Below are 20003 nucleotides of genomic sequence, written 5' to 3' on the forward strand. Positions count from 1 at the left end.
ATGCCAGACTAATTTAGGAAATGGAACTTCAGCTTCATTCTAGTTTTGTTATAGCATGATTAGACTTAAAAAAACGTATAAGTTCTGGATAGATTATCATAGAAAATCTGAGTTAAGAAGACATTCAAAGTCACTGAGGCCAACCTATTCTTTAACAGAAATTCTACAGCTTCCCTTAATCAACCTCCATTTTTGGATATCACTAATCATGTAGCACTTAATCTTTCAAAATAACTTCACTCCACTTTTGAATGCATCTAATAGAAAGTTTGTTTTACTAACCAAATTTGCCTGTCTCAATTCTACCCTCTAAGATAGAACTAAGCAAATTATATCCTCCTTTTACATGGTATCAGTCTTCAACTATTTAAAGGTATCATACATTCTCCTTTTCTCTCCTATCCATTTTCCAGCTCCCCAGTCTAACCTTCCCCATCCCCAGTCTTTTGACTGAACATCCCTGATACTTTGGTCTTTTACATGATAATTTCCATTTCCTTACATACTGGTTCCCCTCCTCTGGTTGTACTCCATCTTAACAGGAGTATATCCTAAAATAGTATCTATAATAGATTCTCAGCTGTCTTGAGTACAATGGGACTATAGCCTTCATTCTAGATAGTGTGCAGCCAAAGATTAATTGTAATCTTTTGGATTATGCTGAATCTACTTTTCAGATTATTGACTGTCCTTCCCAGCTTTATGTCATTTATGAATTTTATAAATGTGCTACAAGTATGTTCAAGTTATTTGTTATTAATGTTAAATAAACTATACTTTAGGATGCTCTACTAGAGACATCATTTTTTCCTCTGGGTCAAATATAGTTTTGATTCTGCTTGTTTAGACTACCATCCCAAGTTTATAATCATTTCATCTTTTCCTTAGTTCTCTCATTGTTGACATAATGCCTTACTGAAATTGAAGTGAACCCACTGAAATTCTCTTAGGTTATTCAGTTAACTGACAGTTTTGAAATTGTCAAAGAAAATGAGATTGGGCTAATAAGACCTGCTATTTGGTGAACCAGTACTTGCTCTAACATGCTCACAAGCTTTTATACCTTTTTATTTGGTCTGACTTTTCATTGCAAGATTCAGCTTATTCTGGGCTTTAACATTCTAAATACTTATAATACTAATAATACATTCTGCGCGCACACACACACACATACACATATATACATACATACATACATACTGTTTTCTGTCCTGGGTGAGAAGCACAGAATCTCAACTTGGAAAGAATTTCATACCACCATAACTATGTATTCCTTCCAATAAGTGGTTATTTAATCTCTCCTAAAGAACGCCAATGAAGGGGAGTCTCTCATTGTACCTTTACAATTATGTAAAGGAAATTTTAAACATTACAAGGCTAAGGATCTTCAATCTATCATTGATTGTTTTTTGGACACAGTTATCTAACTCATATCTTTCCATTTTGTTTATAAGAGTAACGACATGCAAGGTTTTGTCTCTTTGCTTTGCTGACATCTACATATGTTGTCTCTATAGAAAACTTACCAATTTGCCAGTAGTCCTATTAAAAAAGGAAATAAGAGATTAGTTTGTTCTGACTCTTTAATCACTTTGCTTTCTACATGGTCTCAAGTCATTCCTTAATAATATGTCATAGTATTTGACTAGGAATTGAAGACAGATGTACCAAGCTGAACCTGGCTTATACTTCCCTTGGAAAGTTTATTTGGATATAGTGACCTTGGCTTATCAAGATCATTTTTGTTCTTTCCTCAAAGCAAGCTCCAAAACAATTTTGACCAACAAAATAAATAATTTAAATTCAGTGATGTTTTTTCTTACCACTATTTTGTTCTTTAATACCTATATAAGATATTTTATTATAAGTTCTACAGTGGTGTCGTGTTGCTGTAGTTACTTCTTGAAGTTGCTAGCATTTTATTATATTCTCCCCGATGGAACTTTGCTACTAGTTCATCAGATCTGGCAAATTTTGCTGCTTATTGATACAAGTTGGTTCAAATGATAAGAGCCTATCAGTTCTGTTTGTACATATTCTTGGTCTTGCTTGAGCCTTGGCATTTTTTCTCCATAACACAGAAATATTTGTTGAAGTGGTTAATATATTAGCTCAGTGTACTATTTTGAAAAAGTCTTAAGCAGTTTCTACTTTCTCTTTCTTTAAAGTGACATTGATGTGGCTCAGCAGTTCAGCCTTAACCAGAGTAGAGTGGAAGAGATTACAATGAGAGAAGAAGTTGGAAACATCAGTATCCTCCAGGAAAATGACTTTGGTAATAATTTTAAAAAAACTTAAAAACAAAAAAAGTGAAAGAAACATGATCCATAACTTCTAATGAGTTAGAGGTTTGGGGGGTTGGTTAAGGTAAATGGATATGATGGTGCTGGGAAGGGCAATTGATTCTATATGGATTTTTTTTTTTTTCAACCCATTGAGAAAGCCAAACAAAATCTTTTTTTACACATTTGTATAGTAAGGCAAAACAAATTCCTACATTGACTGTGTCCCTCTAAAAATGTCTATTCTGAGCCTACCATTGTGATTGGTCATTATATTGCTCATAGTATTATTGCTCATAGTTCTTAACTCATTCAAATTTTGTTTTTCTTTACAATATTGTTATATAAATTGTTCTCTGGGTTCTCATTTAATTCTATCCCTGCAGATTTCTGATTGATTCATATTTGTTAGGTCCCCGTTCAGATATATCTTATTAGATATTTTAGTAAGAATTATGCTTACTCAAATGATATCATACTAAATAAAAGTATCAAGTAATACCTTTTCATCAAAGAAATATTGTATTTCATTCTCTGTGCATAATATTAGACACTATATGTGTATAGTCTTAGTTCATCTTATTTACCTTGTCTGAATTTCTCTTTGCTAAACCACATGTTAGATCTAACATTCGCTAAAAAGAAAGTTCTGAAAAGTTCTCTTTTAACTGCTTCTAAACAAGTCGGTGGTCTTGGTAGTCATAGTATTGTAAAACATAACTATAAAATTTGGGTGCATATGTATTTCTTTGCAAAATTATAATATATTATATAACATGTATACACACATGTTTTGTATTAAGTGTAATTTTTTTATCCATATAAAATACTTTTTTAGTGAATGTATATTTAAATTCTTTCTTAGGTGACTTTGGGATGGATGATCGTGAAATGATGCGTGAAGGTAGTGCATTTGAAGATGATGACATGTTAGTGAGCACTAGTGCTTCTAACCTTTTATTGGAACCTGAACAAAGTACCAGCCACCTGAATGAAAAAATCAACCACCTAGAATATGAAGACCAATACAAGGATGACAATTTTGGAGAGGGAAATGATGGTGGTATACTGGGTATGTTCAAAAAGATGATTTCAATTTAGTTCTTCAGATTACAATTAACATTTTTAGTTGTACCAAGTTAGGAAATTTATATCAAGTATAAGTTATTTAAGGAATTTTCCATTTTGTATTAAGAGTTGGGTGGTTGTGAATTCAACTTCACTTTGACATTATAGTTTAATTTTTTTCACTATTTTCAGATGACAAACTAATAAGTAATAATGATGGAGGCATATTTGATGATCCACCTGCCCTCTCTGAAGGAGGGGTCATGATGCCAGAGCAGCCTGCGCATGATGATATGGATGATGATGACAATGTATCAAGTAAGCATGCTACTTTTTGAATGTATTTCCTCTCTCTCCCTCCCCTCCCCCCCACTCCTTTCATGCCAGGATTCATTTTTAAAGAGGGGTAAAGGAATTGAGAGGAAAGGATTATGTATAGTTGGATTCTGAGAGTTGATTGTCTTAAAGAAATTTATATTTCATAGGGAAATTCCAAGTGATATTGGCTTTGGGATTTTTGGTGGAAATAACTGTGTGTGTCTTTGTTTTTGTTTTTAAAAGTGGGTGGACCAGATAGTCCAGATTCAGTAGACCCTGTTGAACCATTACCAACTATGACTGATCAAACAACACTTGTTCCAAATGAAGAGGAAGCTTTTGCTTTGGAGCCTATTGACATCACTGGTGAGTAAATAAAATACATTTTGACTATTCTAGATGATGGAAATTTTAGATAATGTTAATGAATATAGGAGTCTTGGTAGCATAGAATAGAAGTCAAGAGACCCTGGGTGTACTAATCTAACTTGCCACTATGAGACCTTAAATCCTTATTTCTCATTTGGGTGTATACTTTGTGCTAACATTGTGATGCATACAAAGTATAACACACTGTCCCTGACCCTGGAATATCTAATTTTATTAGAGAAGCAAGATTTTCTTGAAAGAGGTTAAATTTAAATTTGAGTAATTTTTTTTTTTTATAACATTATCCCTTGTATTCATTTTTCCAAATTTTCCCCTCCCTCCCCTAGATGACAGGCAATCCCGTGTTACAATAACCTAGCAGTTACTTTTATGGAAATGAATATTTTTTAAAGAGCATATTAGATTTGTATCTTAAGGAAGGTGGTAAATAATGCAGTGCTAAGTAAAGCTCTAAAAGAAATGAATGTTACAAATATAAGTACAAAGGATGGTAAGAAAATTGGTGATAAAATGCTTGTAAAAATTGAAAGGGGCATACAAATGTATGACAATTTTTTTAAAATTGTACAACAGAGAAATTTTAAAGCATTGTTTCATGTCAGAATTAAAATGAGTAATCCAAAATAAGCTGTTTTGGGATTTGTCGTTCTAGATATTAATTTGTCTCAGTACAATTAACCTTTTAACATAAACTAATTAGGCTAGATATTTGTGGGAGATGTAAAAATTTTCTACCTTACCAGTAGTTTCTTTATGTTGGTAGAAAAGTAAATGCTTCCCGTTCTAGTTTGAGGGAACTGGAAACAGTTGGTCAAAAAGGCAAGTTAACTAAAAAAGTGGTTCTTATTGGTGGGTGAGTAACTATTCCCATCCCCATTCTACCCCCTAGGAATCATTGCCTTTTTTTTGCCATCACTTAAATACCGGATATTAATTCCAAAACCAAAAATTGCCAAGTGTCTTTAGAAGAGTGGAACTAGAGTAAAAAGAATAGGAAAGAAAGGAAAGGTTAAACTTAGGAAGAAGCTTCTTGCTCTTGCACATTCCAGCATGAATTAAAAAGGTGCAAAAAATATCAATAACTATAGAGTAAAAAGCTCTCTGGATAGCTACAGATATCATTGAATCTAAATTTAACCTTGGTTGCGTAGCCTTGTTGGCCTCAGTTTTCCTCATCTGTATAGTGGGTCAGAGAAAAAAATGGTAAACTATTGTTGTATGATGAAGAGTCAGGAATGATTAAAATGACTTCAACAACCCTCTCTGTTTAGGCCTACAGATACTTTTCAGAAGTTATTATTTTATTCCTATAATTTCTACACACAGTAATGGAAATAAGTGCTTATGAATGGCTGTCAAGAACCTATGTAAAGATTACCTTAAGACTGTTGAAATGACACTTCTTGGTTATATCTAGGTTCTAGCTCTAAGGAGAAGATTTGTATTTATAGATAACTCAGAAATCCCCATTCATGAATCTTTTTTTTCCTATGAAAATAATGCAGGTATAAATTAAAGCTCAATTTTCTTTTTGTGGTTTTGGTTTTTGTTTTTGTGAATTCACAGCGAGACTGCTGTAGTTTTTGTAATCAAATTTCTTTTTTTTTTTCTTATAATAATTATAATATTTTGACAGTATATATGCATGAGTAATTTTTTTTTATAACATTATCCCTTGTATTCATTTTTCCAAATTTTCCCCTCCCTCCCTCTACTCTCTCCCCTAGATGACAGGCAATCCCATACATTTTACATGTGTTACAGTATAACCTAGATACAATATATGTGTGTAAATATCGTTTTCTTGTTGCACATTAATTATTAGCTTCCGAAGGTATAAGTAACCTGGGTAGATAGACAGTAGTGCTAACAGTTTACATTCAATTCCCAGTGTTCCTTCTCTGGGTGTAGTTGTTTCTGTCCATCATTGATCAACTGGAAGTGAATTGGATCTTCTTTATGTTGAAGATAACCACTTCCATCAGAATACGTCCTCATACAGTATTGTTGTTGAAGTGTATAGTGATCTTCTGGTTCTGCTCATTTCACTCAGCATCAGTTCGTGTAAGTCTCTCCAAACCTTTCTGAATTCATCCTGTTGGTCATTTCTTACAGAGCAATAATATTCCATAACATTCATATACCATAATTTACCCAACCATTCTCCAGTTGATGGACATCCATTCATTTTCCAGTTTCTAGCCACTACGAAAAGAGCTGCCACAAACATTTTGGCACATACAGGTCCCTTTCCCCTCTTTAGTATTTCTTTGGGGTATAAGCCCAGTAGTAGCACTGTTGGATCAAAGGGGGTATACACAGTTTGATAACTTTTTGGGCATAGTTCCAAATTGCTCTCCAAAATGGCCGGATTCTTTCACAACTCTACCAACAATGTATTACTGTCCCAGTTTTCCCACATCCCCTCCAACATTCATCATTATTTGTTCCTGTCATGTGTAGTGGTATCTCAGAGTTGTCTTTAGAGAATTGCATTTCTCTAATCAGTAGTTGTAATCAAATTTCTAAAATTTTATTTTAGTAACATGTTAATTTAATTGGTAAGGCACTGCTAGTCACAAGATGATCTTGGATTATCAAGAGTAAAGAATTTGTTTTGTGCATAAAATGAGGCCATTAATCTAAATATTTGAAAAGCAAGAAAATGGCTTTCAAACAAGATTTGCGATGAAATTGCAGTAAACTGCCTACAGTGATTGAAGAATGGATTGTAAGGTTATAGGCTAGGGAACTTGATCTTCTGATATAACAATACTTTTGTTGTATCTCTAGGAAAACTGAAGCCCAGAGAAATTAAATACATGTCTTGTCCAGGGCACACACATACTGACAAAAGCAGGATATTCTTGCTGTTTTGGTTAACTGAAAATCCACAGAAGTGTACTGCATTTGCAAACAAAATACATGCAACACAAAACCTTCCCTGAATGTAATTTACTATTTTATTTGGCTCTTGAGGAATCTTAATACTTCAGTTTCATTATTTTGAACAAATTATTGTGTAGAACCACCAAATAAATTCTGTTTTATAGTGCCATTGTGGAAAATGCACTTTTGGCAACAGGAGCTTGGTTTGGATGGTCTCTCTGCTTGATTAGTCATGTGGCTTTGAGCATGTCATCATTTCTGGGCTTAGTTTCCTCATAGGTAAAATGAAAAATTGGGATTAGTTGATTTCTAAGGTGACTTCCATCCACAAATGCTGTAATTATATTGTTTGTAAAAACTTTTCATTATTTGTACCCAATTTCATCTTTGAATTTTCTAATATTAGTAATATTCAAAGTACTTCAAACTATATATGCAGAATAAATTATAACTACTTCATTCTGTTTTAGTATCTACATTTTGCCTCTGAATTTGTTTCAACATAACATTCTTTTTTGTCAATTTAGTCAAGGAGACAAAAGCCAAAAGAAAGAGGAAGCTGATTGTTGACAGCGTAAAAGAGCTGGACAGCAAAACAATTAGAGCCCAGCTAAGTGATTACTCCGATATTGTCACTACTTTGGACCTGGCTCCACCCACCAAAAAATTGATGATGTGGAAAGAGACTGGAGGAGTAGAAAAACTTTTCTCTTTGCCTGCTCAGCCTTTATGGAACAATAGACTACTGAAGGTAATATTTGAATCTGTCAAATGATTTTGATTGTCTTTGGGTGACCAGAAGCAGCTAATAGAGCTATGGATAAAATACTAGACTTCAGGAAGATTTGAATTTAAAACACACCTCAGATATTTAATAGCTGTGTGATCCTGAGAGAGTCATTTAACCTCTGTTAGTCTCAGTTTCTCAGTGTAATGGAGAATGTAATAGCATCTCTGTCTCACAAGGTTATTGTAAGGACCAAATTTGTAAAATGCTTAACACAGCACTTGACATTGATACTTGTTCCATTTCATTCCACTAGTATGTTTTGGCATTGTCCAAAAAACAATAAATTTGACAAAAAGTTTCCTTATTAGAATGGCCAGACATTGTTTTAAAATATGCTTAGGCTTTTTTAAAAATTTATTTTGTTATTTTTTGCTTTGGTTTAGAATCATTACATTGTTATTGTTTTAGTAATAATTTAGATATTTGCAAATACTTTTTGTTTAAATCATACATGATACTCAAAAAGGCTAAAAAAAAAAAAAAAAAACCTGGAGTAAATCTCCAATTAAAACTCATAGCTATTTGTGTTTTGATTGTGTAGTGTTAAAACAAAATAGAATAGGGGGGGCAGCTAGGTGGTGCAGTGGATAGAGCACCATTCTTGAATTCAGGGGGACCTGAATTCAAATCTGGTCTCAGACACTTAACACTTCCTAGCTGTGTGACCCTGGGTAAGTCACTTAACCCCAGCCTCAGAAAAAAAAAGAAAGAAAATCAATGTGATGTTAAAAAAACAAAATAGAATACATAATAGTTATTCTAGGGTATTTAATCCCAATCTGTGATCTTTCTTGCCTTTGTTATTTTTTTTTAATTTGTAATCAATGTGTAATTATTCATATTCTCTTGATTTAATACTGTTTCTTCTTTTTTCCATATGTTTGTATTCATTACATTAGTCATTTTTTATGGGTTACTATTGTATTTTTGGTGTGCATTTAGTCATTTCCTAATTGTTGGCCCTAATGTATTCTATCATTTTAAATAATTAGTATGTATACAGAGTTATCTGTTTGAAGGTTACAAGAGAAAAGTATATTTTTCTTGGATAATCACTTGAAAACTTTTGTTGGAATTGAGGACTATTACAGGATATATGAGGTATGATGTAGAACAAGTTGTTTATGCTTAATGTACATCTTTTTTAGCTCTTTACTCGTTGTCTCACACCTCTTGTGCCAGAAGATCTTAGGAAAAGGAGGAAAGGTGGAGAAGCAGATAATTTGGATGAATTCCTCAAAGATTTTGAAAATCCAGAGGTACCCAGAGAGGAGCAACAGCAACAACAACAGCAACAGCAGCAACATGATGTTATTGGTTTGTAATGTAGTTATTTAGGTTTGAAATGCATGGGTAATTACTGTATTAGTCTGAATATAAGCTGACTGTAGAATGAAATTTCTTTGAATAAGTAAGAATAGAAAGAGAAAAAATATTTGCTTTGCAGGCCATATATGTTTCACAAAAGTCAAATTTTATAAAGGAGGGGAGAGTACTAGCTTTAGATGAAACAGTATAGTGATTTTCTGTAATAGCATAAAATAGAACATTTTCAGCCTTGAAATAGCTTCATGTTGGTAACGAAATAATATTGAATTAGGCCTCTCAAGTTTTTATCATTTCTAATCTTTATGTGATGGCTTGCAGATGAACCTATTATAGAAGAGCCAAGCCACCTACAGGAATCAATCATGGAAGGCAGCAGAACCAATTTGGATGAATCTGTCATGCCGCCTCCACCACCTCAGACAGGAGTAAAACGAAAGGCACAGCAAGTTGAGCCAGAACCCGTGTTACCTGTAAGAAAATGTCCTGTGTATAGCAAAAAGATTTTGGCTTTTCTTTCTACACTACCTCTTTGATAATTTGAATATGGTTAGTCTCTGTTAGGAGAGGCATGTTGGATATCGCGTAGTATAAGTATTGTTGACAAAGGAAAGAAATAAAAGAACAAAATTTAAGAGAAAGAACATGACATAATGGATAAAGTGCCGACCTTTGAGTTGGGAAGATCTACAAAGTTTACTTGTACATAATGTTTGTGTGATCCTGGGGAGAGTCATTTGATTTTTCAGTGATACCTCAGACTTATGTTGCATTGGTGAAAGAATTATCCCTATAAAAGGTTCCTCTAAACTGATGCAAACCTAGGTCCTTTCAAAAATCTGAGGTGTATCCTATTTCTTTGGGGCTTTTATGATCAAATGTGGATTTTTTTTCTTTACCTATTCTCATCAGTTCTACTCCTGATTCTCCAGATCTGAAGTCCCTGATCCTTAGCAGAGATTGTTCCCCAAACTAAAAGACTATGTGGAAAACCATACAGATGAAGTGAGGCATTTAATAGACCTAAAACAGAGCTTCCTCTTCATTTTGCTTGGTTCTTATATAGGTATTGAGGATTGGCGATATCTGTGGTCTCTCATAAATTACCCTAAATTTTGTGTAGCTGTTTCTTTGTATTACTGAAGATAGAGTATGCTTTGAGGAGTTTGTGTAGCTGTTTCTTTGTATTACTGAAGATAGAGTATGCTTTGAGGAGTTAGCAATTTCCAGGATGCTATTGTTTACCCAGCTTAAGGAGCTGGAAATGATGTGTGCTAAAAGTCTACCTTCTTCTTTTTCATTTTTTGATCCCCCTAACAATAGCTTATGATAATGGAATTTATTAGCAGAAGACTCTCTAGTAGCAAGAGGCCTTTTTTGCCTAGCCTGTATAGAGAAATGGTCTTTCAGATTTATTTTGATTATATAAGAACCACTGTTCTGTGCCGCCTGGTGGTCAGGAGTTGTAATAAAAGCAGGTTCTGCATTGTCCCAGTTTAAATTTGGATTAAAACATAGCTTCTTGAATTTTTCTTCAGAATACTATTCTTCTATAACATAAGTATTTTTAACAGAAGATGCTAAAGCTGAGAGAAGAAATTAAGACTAACCCTGAAAGTGGGTCACTCCATTCTTTAAAATTTTTTGATGGCTCTACTAAAAAGCTCTTTTGAGCTACTACCAACTTATTTGTTACGAGGAACGTGGTTTGCAAATATGAGCACATATAGTATTAGTTGCCTCTACTATTCACTTTATTCTTGGGCTTTTCCCAACTTTTCAATTATTTAAAACATTGTAATAGTATAAGACAATTTTTCATTCTTATCACTAACAGTAATGTGCCATTTAGTTGGACATAGTGTTTTGGTCATGGCATTGTTTTGAACCTATGTTAAAATATTTGCCATATAAATTTTTGTGTGTCTGAAAAACTGCCTTTTTTTCTTAATGATTTTTAAAGCAGCTGGCAGAATTTTTACTTGGAACTTTTTTCTTCTGAATTTGCCTTTAAGGAAAAAGGTATTCATATTAAAATCATTATTTTGTAGACTTAGGTTTGAAGGGAAAAGTAAGAAAATTTGACCTTCTATTATTTTTACAGATGTTTATTTAAATATTTTTATTTAAATATTAGTTTCATTTGTTAAAAATTCTAGATTAACAACCAGTTGAGCAAAACAAAGCAATGCAGAAGCCACATCTAACAGGATATATATATTTCATATCCCAAGTCTCCCTACTTTTCTGTTTTCCTGGAACAAATTTAGTCTTAACATAGCATTCAGTTTTACATCTGTTTTTTTCACTTACATTTTTCTAATTGCATGTTATTTTTCTAGTTTTGTTTAATTTCCCCTCAGTTCATATTAGTCTTCCTGTATTTTGAATTCTTATCAATATAATATTAATATATCACAATAATTCCATAATCAGTGGTCATCTAAAAGTCCTGCTCTGACTATTTTAGTATATTTGAGACCTTGCTACCTTTGACCTTGGAGTATATGGCTAGCCTTGTGATGTATGGGTCAACGGGTATGGATATTTTAGTTGTTTTTGCATAACTTCCAGAAGGCTTTACAGAATGGTTGAATTCATTTGCAATTCCACTAACTTTGTGCTTGTTATTTCTGGATCCCTCCAAACTAGAATCATTCTTGCCTCTTTCATTTTTGCCACCTGTGTAATTATGAGGTGAAACTCAGTGTTGATTTGTGTTTTTCTTATGTGTGATTTGGAACAATCTTTCATAAGATTAATAGTTTAATTTTTTTTTTTTTTGAGAACTCTTATTCTTTGAACCCAGTATTCTGTTGAATGCTTCATCTATTTTTAACTAACCTGTTACATTTACATTACTTCTCATCATTTCTTTTAATACCAGCCTGAACAGTTGCAGCAGCTGGAAATGCCACCTGTAGAACTTCCTCCAGAAGAGCCTCCAAATATCTGTCAGCTAATACCTGAGCTGGAACTTTTGCCAGAGAAAGAAAAGGAAAAAGAGAAAGATAAGGAAGAAGAGGAGGAGGAGGAGGTAATAAAAAAGATTGGCAAATTCATTTTTATTCTATTTCCTAATGACTTTATGGTTTTGTTTTAAATGTGTAAATTATATTAACTGATACAGAACATCTAAAGTTACTGTCACTCCTTGAGAGAAAAAATTAAAATAAATTTAAGAGTATATTTATCCCAAAGCAGGTATGAGGGAGGCATAATTGCTTTCTTGAAGCATTTGAAAGGTGGTCATTTGGAAGAGATATTTTGATACAAGGAAGAAGATACAAAGTATCTTTTTGATGTAAGGAAATTACTGCATAAGAAAGTCCTTGTGTATGTATATTCAAGCTTAAAAGTTGGGTCCCCATTTTGGGGGAGGTAAGAGAGTAAAGCCTAGAAGAGGAAGGAATGGAATGAAATACTCTTTAAGGCACATTTGTGAGCATCTGTGAATCCTCATTGTTAGCAAGAGGGCCGTGGAAGGTCTTTATTGGAAATTTTTAATCTGTTAAGCTATGAACTTTGATACTGTTTCCCCAAATAACATTGAATCAGTACTTGGGGAAGTGTTCCACTGAAGTGAGATTGTTCCTTTTAAACACCAAAATCTGTTATCTGGTTGCCTTTTGGTGGGAATTTTGTACTGCTCTGTGCCTACCTAAACTAGACCCATAATAACCTTTTCTTAAAAACCTATAATTCTATAAAGGGATGTAATGTGGCATTGGATCTAGAACCAGACTTGGTTCACATTCTGAAGTTTCATTAACTGTGGGCCCTTTTGCAAGTCATCTTAACCTCTTTATAAAGCAAAAGGATTAGACTTGATGAGGTATCTTCTAACTCTAGTTTTATGAACTGATAATTCTGAATTAATGTTAGTGTTGATGTGCTATGATGTAGTGTTCCTGATGTTTTGTTGTATAGAGGTGCTTGTCCAACACTTAAATGTTTCCAGAGTTAGGAATTCTTTTCTGTATTTTGTTTTCTTAAAAATGATTGTCTCCTCGCTTAATGCTGTTTATAATTGTTCATCTTTTTGCTCTAGTGTATTTTCCCTGTTTTTTTTTTTTTCAGACTGTTCTGAGGCAGATTTCTAACTTTATTAAAATTGAATGTAAAATAGATACAATTGGCAAAGGCATTGAATTCACTGCAAAATTTTGAGTGTTGGCTATTTATTTAACAAAAATCATTTTGAAGTTTTCTAAATTAGTGTGTGATTGCAAGGATCCATTTCTGTTACCAGAGTTTGATTTTACTGGTCTAAGGAATTCTGCGAAGTCAACAGGCCATGAACTTAAGTTTCTGTTGTAATTGGACCTCTCTTGCCTATCCAGAAACCTTTTTAATCTTTACCCTTTCCTAATTGTGCTCATTGTGCTTAATGAGTTACCACAAAGAAACAACATATACTTTTATACAACATATACTTTTATATATATATATATATATATATATAAGTATTTTCTGACAAACTAAAGCAAGAGGTAAAGGTGAAATAAGTTTCCCTACTGTGTAGTGATAGAATTTCATAAAAGAGAAAAAAAATTATTTTTCTTGGAACTAGATTTATTGAGCTATACAGCAGTCAAAGGGGGTAGTCTAGCTTTTTTTAAGCAGAGTTTTTATTTGGTATCTTTTAAAATCATATTTAGACTCTTGATGCCCAATGTACTCTAGTTGAAAGAATATTGGAATTGAAGCCATTAGACCCAAGATTATTATACTGGATGTATTAATTAAATATATCATTTATATCATGTTCTATACAAGTAGCAGGGCAGATAAATATATCATAAATGAAGAAATTGAGGTTTATCTGCCCTGCTAATTGTATAGAACAAAGTGATGAAGTTTGTGAAATGTTTTAAACCTCTAGACAAATGTAAAGTAGCCTTATAGGTTCCTATGATAACCATAAATTTGGTTATAGTTTTAACAGTCCTTTGGTCTCCAGTGTTTATCGTTTATTTTTAATATTGTGATACTTTTAACCTAGAATTGTGGTGTAGCCAAAGCTATTCCAAGTATACATTTTTAGATAATTGTTCTTGAGAACACAGAATAAACACCAAAGTATTCTGTGTTCTCAAAAACAATATATCTAAGCTTTGTAGCAATAAAAACTTAAGAAAAGTGTGCCTTTAAAGAAACAAAGGAGTAAAAGACATCTTGGTATACCATTTTCTTGTTTCCAGAAGTGCTTTAAAGGACTATGCCATCTTTCATGCTGAACCCATAAAGCTTCTGCTTTGTGCTAAATATTTTGCTGCAATAGTTTTTTGGGGGAAGGGAGAAATTATTCAGTTTGGGATATCTAGTTTTTCCAACTTGGTTAGTTGATGTGTAATATTAAGTCTTAATTTGGCTGTGATTTTTTTTTTTTTTTCCCCTCCCTTTCAGGAAGAAGATGCTACAGGGGGTGATCAGGATCAAGAAGAAAGAAGATGGAACAAAAGAACTCAACAGATGCTTCATGGTCTTCAGGTATTACTGATCTGCTTTTAGAGAAGAATAAAAGGGAATGTTTGATTTAAGTAATGATCCCCTTCCTCAAAATTTACATGATAAAAATGAAAAGGCATGATTATGTGAAAACTGTTTTTTAGCATAATGTAAATTTGAAATACATTTGGAATATTTTAACACCTTCAATAATGTTGTGACTAAAGTGTATAAACTCTTGTTGAATTTTATGCTACCCAATGAAGACGGGGAAGTTCTCCCAGTGAATTGGAACGAGGTGGTTTTATTCATAACTCTAGGCCCTAGCTAGCAGCATGGCTTTTTCTCAAAATAAACCTTTGTAGATGCTAATGATGTCCTTCTTCTGTTAGCTTAGAAATTCAGATATATCGAGTGAGTATATCATATCTAGAATTTGTAGGAAACAAATTTCTTATCTTTGTAGTCATCCTAAGATATATTATGCCTGACTTAATTTTTGTCCACCAGATTTGTGAGAATAGTTTAGGTCTTTTGACAGAATAATCTGATCATCATTTAGCTTCTTTTCCTGGTTGTACCCAAACCCATTAGATTGTGCCCAAAAGAATATCTTTTCCTGATTATGCCCATCAAATTGTACCCAAGAGAATACATAAACTTGAATTTGATACAGAGTTCAGAATACTCTGAATATATTATGTTTGGCCAAAATTGATTTGTAGGTACTGTTCCTCATTTAATAATTATTTGACTTAGACTTAATGTAGAAAACTTATATCATCTCAAATTATAAAAACTTATAAATTATAAATTATAATAAATAAATTATTATTATAAAATAAATTATAAAATTATCGAATCTGTCTTTTATTTGCTTTTCAGAGAGCTCTTGCTAAAACTGGGGCAGAATCTATTAGTTTGCTTGATTTGTGCCGAAATACGAACAGAAAGCAAGCTGCAGCAAAATTCTACAGCTTCTTGGTACTTAAAAAGCAGCAGGCTATTGAGCTGAAGCAAGAGGAGCCTTACAGTGACATCGTTGCAACACCTGGACCAAGATTCCATATAATTTGAATGTCTCAATGGATTATAGCTAGTGTTTATTTCACTAGTACAAATGAATTGCCCCCAATGTGTAGGGCACATAAGACCATTACAGAAAATTTAGATTTTTTTTTTTTTTTTTGTCTGTACAAAGTATCTCTTGCCCCTTTTTATATTTTTAATTTACCATCTTCATTTTTAAGGGAAACTGCTCGGGTGGGTTTTGTTTGTATTCTGCTAGAGTATACTTTCCAAAAACCCAGATAATGATTTTAACAGTTCAGAGCAGATGTGTGCAATATTGGTGCATGTAATGATGTTGAGTTGCAATGAAAAGTCATGATTTGATGTATCTTAATTCTCCATCAGTGCATTTGAAAAATTAACCTCTGGGAAAGCCTGCCAACCTCAAACCATTTATTAAGTACCTATTATGTATAGGGTACTTGATTTAAAAACACAAACATACACATACATACATACATCTGCTTTTCAAAGAACAGAATTGGATTTTTGCTCTGGTCTCTAGCTGTCTGAAAACCATGGTCAAATTTTCCAGCATTTGATAGATTTAGTAGTTCCTACAACATTAGGAATCGGTTTTATAGCACATAGAAAATCTTGCAATGATTTAGCAGGACGCTAACATCTCTGTAGAGCACTTGAAGAAACAGCTGCCTGAGATAAATGGCCAGACTTGTTTAAGAGCATTCCTAGTGTTCTCTGAATCATTTAGTTCAAATCCATGTCACTCTAGCTCATTGTAGAGATACCATCATTTTTATTATTGCATTGGAGGCTTGGTATAATCAAAGCAAAGGATTTAGTTTCATTGTATGAGCACTGAAGTCAGTCTTATGACTCCAGCATAAGCAATGGCAGATTTTCTTTCAGAATTAGAGGAATTTTAGCTACAATATAAGCTATAAATCAAGCCTTTAAAAAAAAAAAAAAGTTTTCAGATAATGAACCACTTATTTGGCACATTCAAATCATGAAAATAATCAAGGATTAAAAAACTATAAAATGTCTTATATATCAAAGGGGCAGACTAATGGGAAGCCACTTAAGTTTTTACTTATTAAGCAGAAGATGCTATGTTAACTGTAATGACTTTTCTGATATTTATTATAAGTCTTAGTATTGATCTATTTTTCCAATACTGCACACTCCTGTGTTTGGACCTTTATTTTAATAGCTTTGCAAGAGAAAATCCTGCACCTGGTTTCCTATAATTTAAAAAACTAAAACAAATGAAAAAGCAAAAAAAAAAAATAATAATAATAATAAATAAATAAAATAAATAAATAAATAAAGGCTTTATTGTTAACAGACCAGATAGAACCAGAAATTATGTGAATATGTTGATTATCAAAACATGTCTTAACTTTTTTTAGGGCAAAATTACACTAAAAGTTCTGGCATAAATGTTGGCACTTTGGTGGAAAAGATTAACTTTTGAGACTCAGATGTCCATATATACCCAATAATGTAAAATTATGTGAAATGTTTTAAAAATTTGTGAGACTGCATAATTACTGTTTTAATAATTCAATTTCTTGAGAAAGGTAATTGTATAAAATTGCTACTGCAGCTTTATTTTCAACATGACGTGCCTGTAAACCATGGAATTCCCCCTTTGTAAAAAGACGACATTGTAGATAATTTGAATGTTTAATTATAGAAAGGTCATTAGTTTTCTTGTTACACATTTTGTTAGTCTGGTTTTTGTTGCTTATCAGGTTTAATATTGTTCTTGAAAATAGTTGATGCTGTGTTATGTATAACTTTTCTAATAAAAGTTGTGTTATAAGCTGTATTTTTCTTATTTTTAATTTGAAATAAAATAATTTTTATAGCTGGAAGGCAACTTATGATTAGTCCTCTCATAGTGTAAATGAGAGAACCACTAAATGAAATCAGATCTTCTGAACACTTAAATGAAATCAGATCTTCTGAGCCCAAGTGCAATGACTGCTTTATACCATATTGCTTTCTCTTAATGAAAAAAAAATAAACAATACCTCAAATTTTTGCTTTTTTGTTCACCTCAAATTGTCTAATAACAGAAATATCTTACAGATAGTAGTCATCTCACAGCTTAGATCTGGTTCTTTGTGATTCTTGGTCAAAAAAATTACATCCGTAATAGTGTTGTGATGATCTTCTGAATTTGGGCTGATTTCAGATTGGCAAAATAAAATATGCTATCAAGCTCTTGAAATACAACTCATCAGAGCTTCCATTTCTTTGGTGTAACTTCTGAGAACTTTTCTAGTCTGAGATATCAGCACAATTCTGACTACACCACAGTAATAGCCCTCTGATTGGTCTCCCCGTCTCAAGTTTCTCCCCACTTCAATTCATCCCCCACCCATCTGCCAAAGTGATCTTTGGAAGCAAATCACTAGTCATGTCACCACTCTCCACACTCCTTTTAATATTTAATTTTTACTTATTATTATTAAATAATGATTAAATAATTTAATTTTAAAAATATTTAAACACTCCAGTAACTCCCTATTACTCCTCTGATCAAATATCAACTCCTCTATTTTTTCCAGTCTTTCACATCCTTGTTCTTTCCTCCTTTATACTTTACTCCCCCTCCAAATGATCTGTTGTTTTATCCTTACTTTTCACCCACATAACACTCCCATCTCCTGCCTCCTAGACTTTTCACTAGCCACACCCCATGCCTGGAATTCTCTTTTTCATGTTCACTCAGTGGCTTTCCTGTTTTCCTTATCGATAGCTCAAATTCCTCCTTTTATAGGAGGCATTTCCAGGTCCCTGTCCCCATGTGGTAGTATCTTCTCTCTGAAATTATCTTCTGCCTATTTTATTCTGTTTGTAAACAGTTGTTTGTATGTTTTCTTTCCCATATGAATATGAGTTCATTGAGACTAAGGTCTGTTTTTACCTTTCTTTGTAACCCCAGAACATAGTATGTCTGACCTACAGTAAATACCTACTAAATGTTTGTTGACTAACTTGCTGCCTGATATAAATCAAATACTGGTAATACAAAAACAAATCTAAAACTACATCTGCCCTCAAGGAACTTAAATTTTTCTGGGGTAAAAAATTGCATGTTCATAGATAAATACAAAACAATTTATTGGAGGGAAAGAGTAAAAAAGATAGGAAGAATGATAAAAATAGGGAGAATCAGAAACAGCCTCTTGTTGGAACTTGAACTGAGACTTGAAGGGAGCAAAGGGAGGCCTAGGATGAGAGAAAGAAGGGCATTTTTGATATTGACAGCAACCTGTGCAAAAGCCCTGTAATAATGAAATTTGGTCTACTCCACTTCAATGAGGTTTAATCACGTTACTATTTTCCCTCATTTAATGAGTTTAAAAAGTCCTGAAGTTTGAAATTTCACTTCCCTATTTCACTCTTGTAAATCATCCACCACTTCCTTTTAAGAGAAGCTTACTTAATATAAAGGTTAAATGTAATCCATGAAGATTGAATATCAGATATTCCAAGCATTCTAAATGGTTGCTGTTATATGCTGGGGTTATGAATAATCCCCATTCTCTGATTCCAGCCAATTATAACAATCATGCCCACAATGCCATAGATTGTGTCATCTATTTTGTTTCTTTGAGGTTCATCTTTTACAATTATAAAAGAACTGGTCTTTGGTTACTGAGGAGACTTGGACCCCATTGTACTTCCAGGTATTGAAGGGAATGTTTGAGCATCTGGTCTCACTATGTCTTCTATGTAAATATTTCTCTGTAAAAGCTATTGGATATTAATGTCTAGATTATATTAGTATTCCAATCACTGTGGTTGACACTGGGGAGAAAACCCCAAGATAGGATTCAAGGCAAAGCATTAGAGGTGGTGGTGGCGGGGGGGGGGGGGGAAACTGTCAATCCATTAGGAGTATGCTTAGAATCTAGAGTGGAAGATGTTGTATTTCTCACTCTGAAGACACAACTTGATGTGTGATGTAGGTTGGAAAAGAAAATCCAAAGTCTCAATACTTGTATTTCTGCCTAGAGGAAATAGGGAATTCACAGAAGATTTTTAAGGGAAATGACCTGTGCTTTAGAAACATACAGAAAATAAATTGGAGGGTAAAAAGTGAAGATCAGTTAGAAAACTTAATTCAATAAAGAAGTAATCAAGACTTGAACTCTAAAGTACCAACAGTGTTGTAAAAAAATTATTTAACTCACAAAATTTATCTGCTGAAATAAAATTCGTCTTCTAAAGTTCATCTATACTAGGTAGTATATGGTCGTCGTCGTTTATTCTTCAGTTTCAAACAGGTCTAATGATACCATGGGGTGATGTCTTGATTTGTGCCCAAACTGGATTAAAGTGAGGTAGAGTTGCACAAAATTGTCAGCCTCACTCTCTCTTCCAGAGTCACTGAAGTTTAGTGGCAGGACAAAAGTCAGGAGAGTTGGAAATGGCCTCAG

The 20003-nt window shown here is 33.2% G+C and overlaps 1 protein-coding gene across 1 annotated transcript in view; it reads left to right on the plus strand.

The window, feature by feature from the left end:
* The window catches only part of RAD21 (RAD21 cohesin complex component), a 29763-nt gene extending 13244 nt beyond the window's left edge, over positions 1-16519 (plus strand). The window contains exons 5-14 of the mRNA XM_074266564.1: positions 2169-2275; positions 3148-3354; positions 3543-3668; positions 3912-4034; positions 7475-7698; positions 8886-9054; positions 9385-9536; positions 11951-12100; positions 14473-14556; positions 15400-16519. Coding sequence (XP_074122665.1) covers positions 2169-2275; positions 3148-3354; positions 3543-3668; positions 3912-4034; positions 7475-7698; positions 8886-9054; positions 9385-9536; positions 11951-12100; positions 14473-14556; positions 15400-15591 — 1534 coding nt within the window. The 3' untranslated portion in view covers positions 15592-16519. The remainder of the gene's footprint in view (positions 1-2168; positions 2276-3147; positions 3355-3542; positions 3669-3911; positions 4035-7474; positions 7699-8885; positions 9055-9384; positions 9537-11950; positions 12101-14472; positions 14557-15399) is intronic.
* The last annotated feature ends 3484 nt before the right edge of the window (positions 16520-20003 follow it).

This window comes from Sminthopsis crassicaudata, chromosome 1 (assembly GCF_048593235.1).
Source record: "Sminthopsis crassicaudata isolate SCR6 chromosome 1, ASM4859323v1, whole genome shotgun sequence".
NCBI lineage: Eukaryota > Metazoa > Chordata > Mammalia > Dasyuromorphia > Dasyuridae > Sminthopsis > Sminthopsis crassicaudata.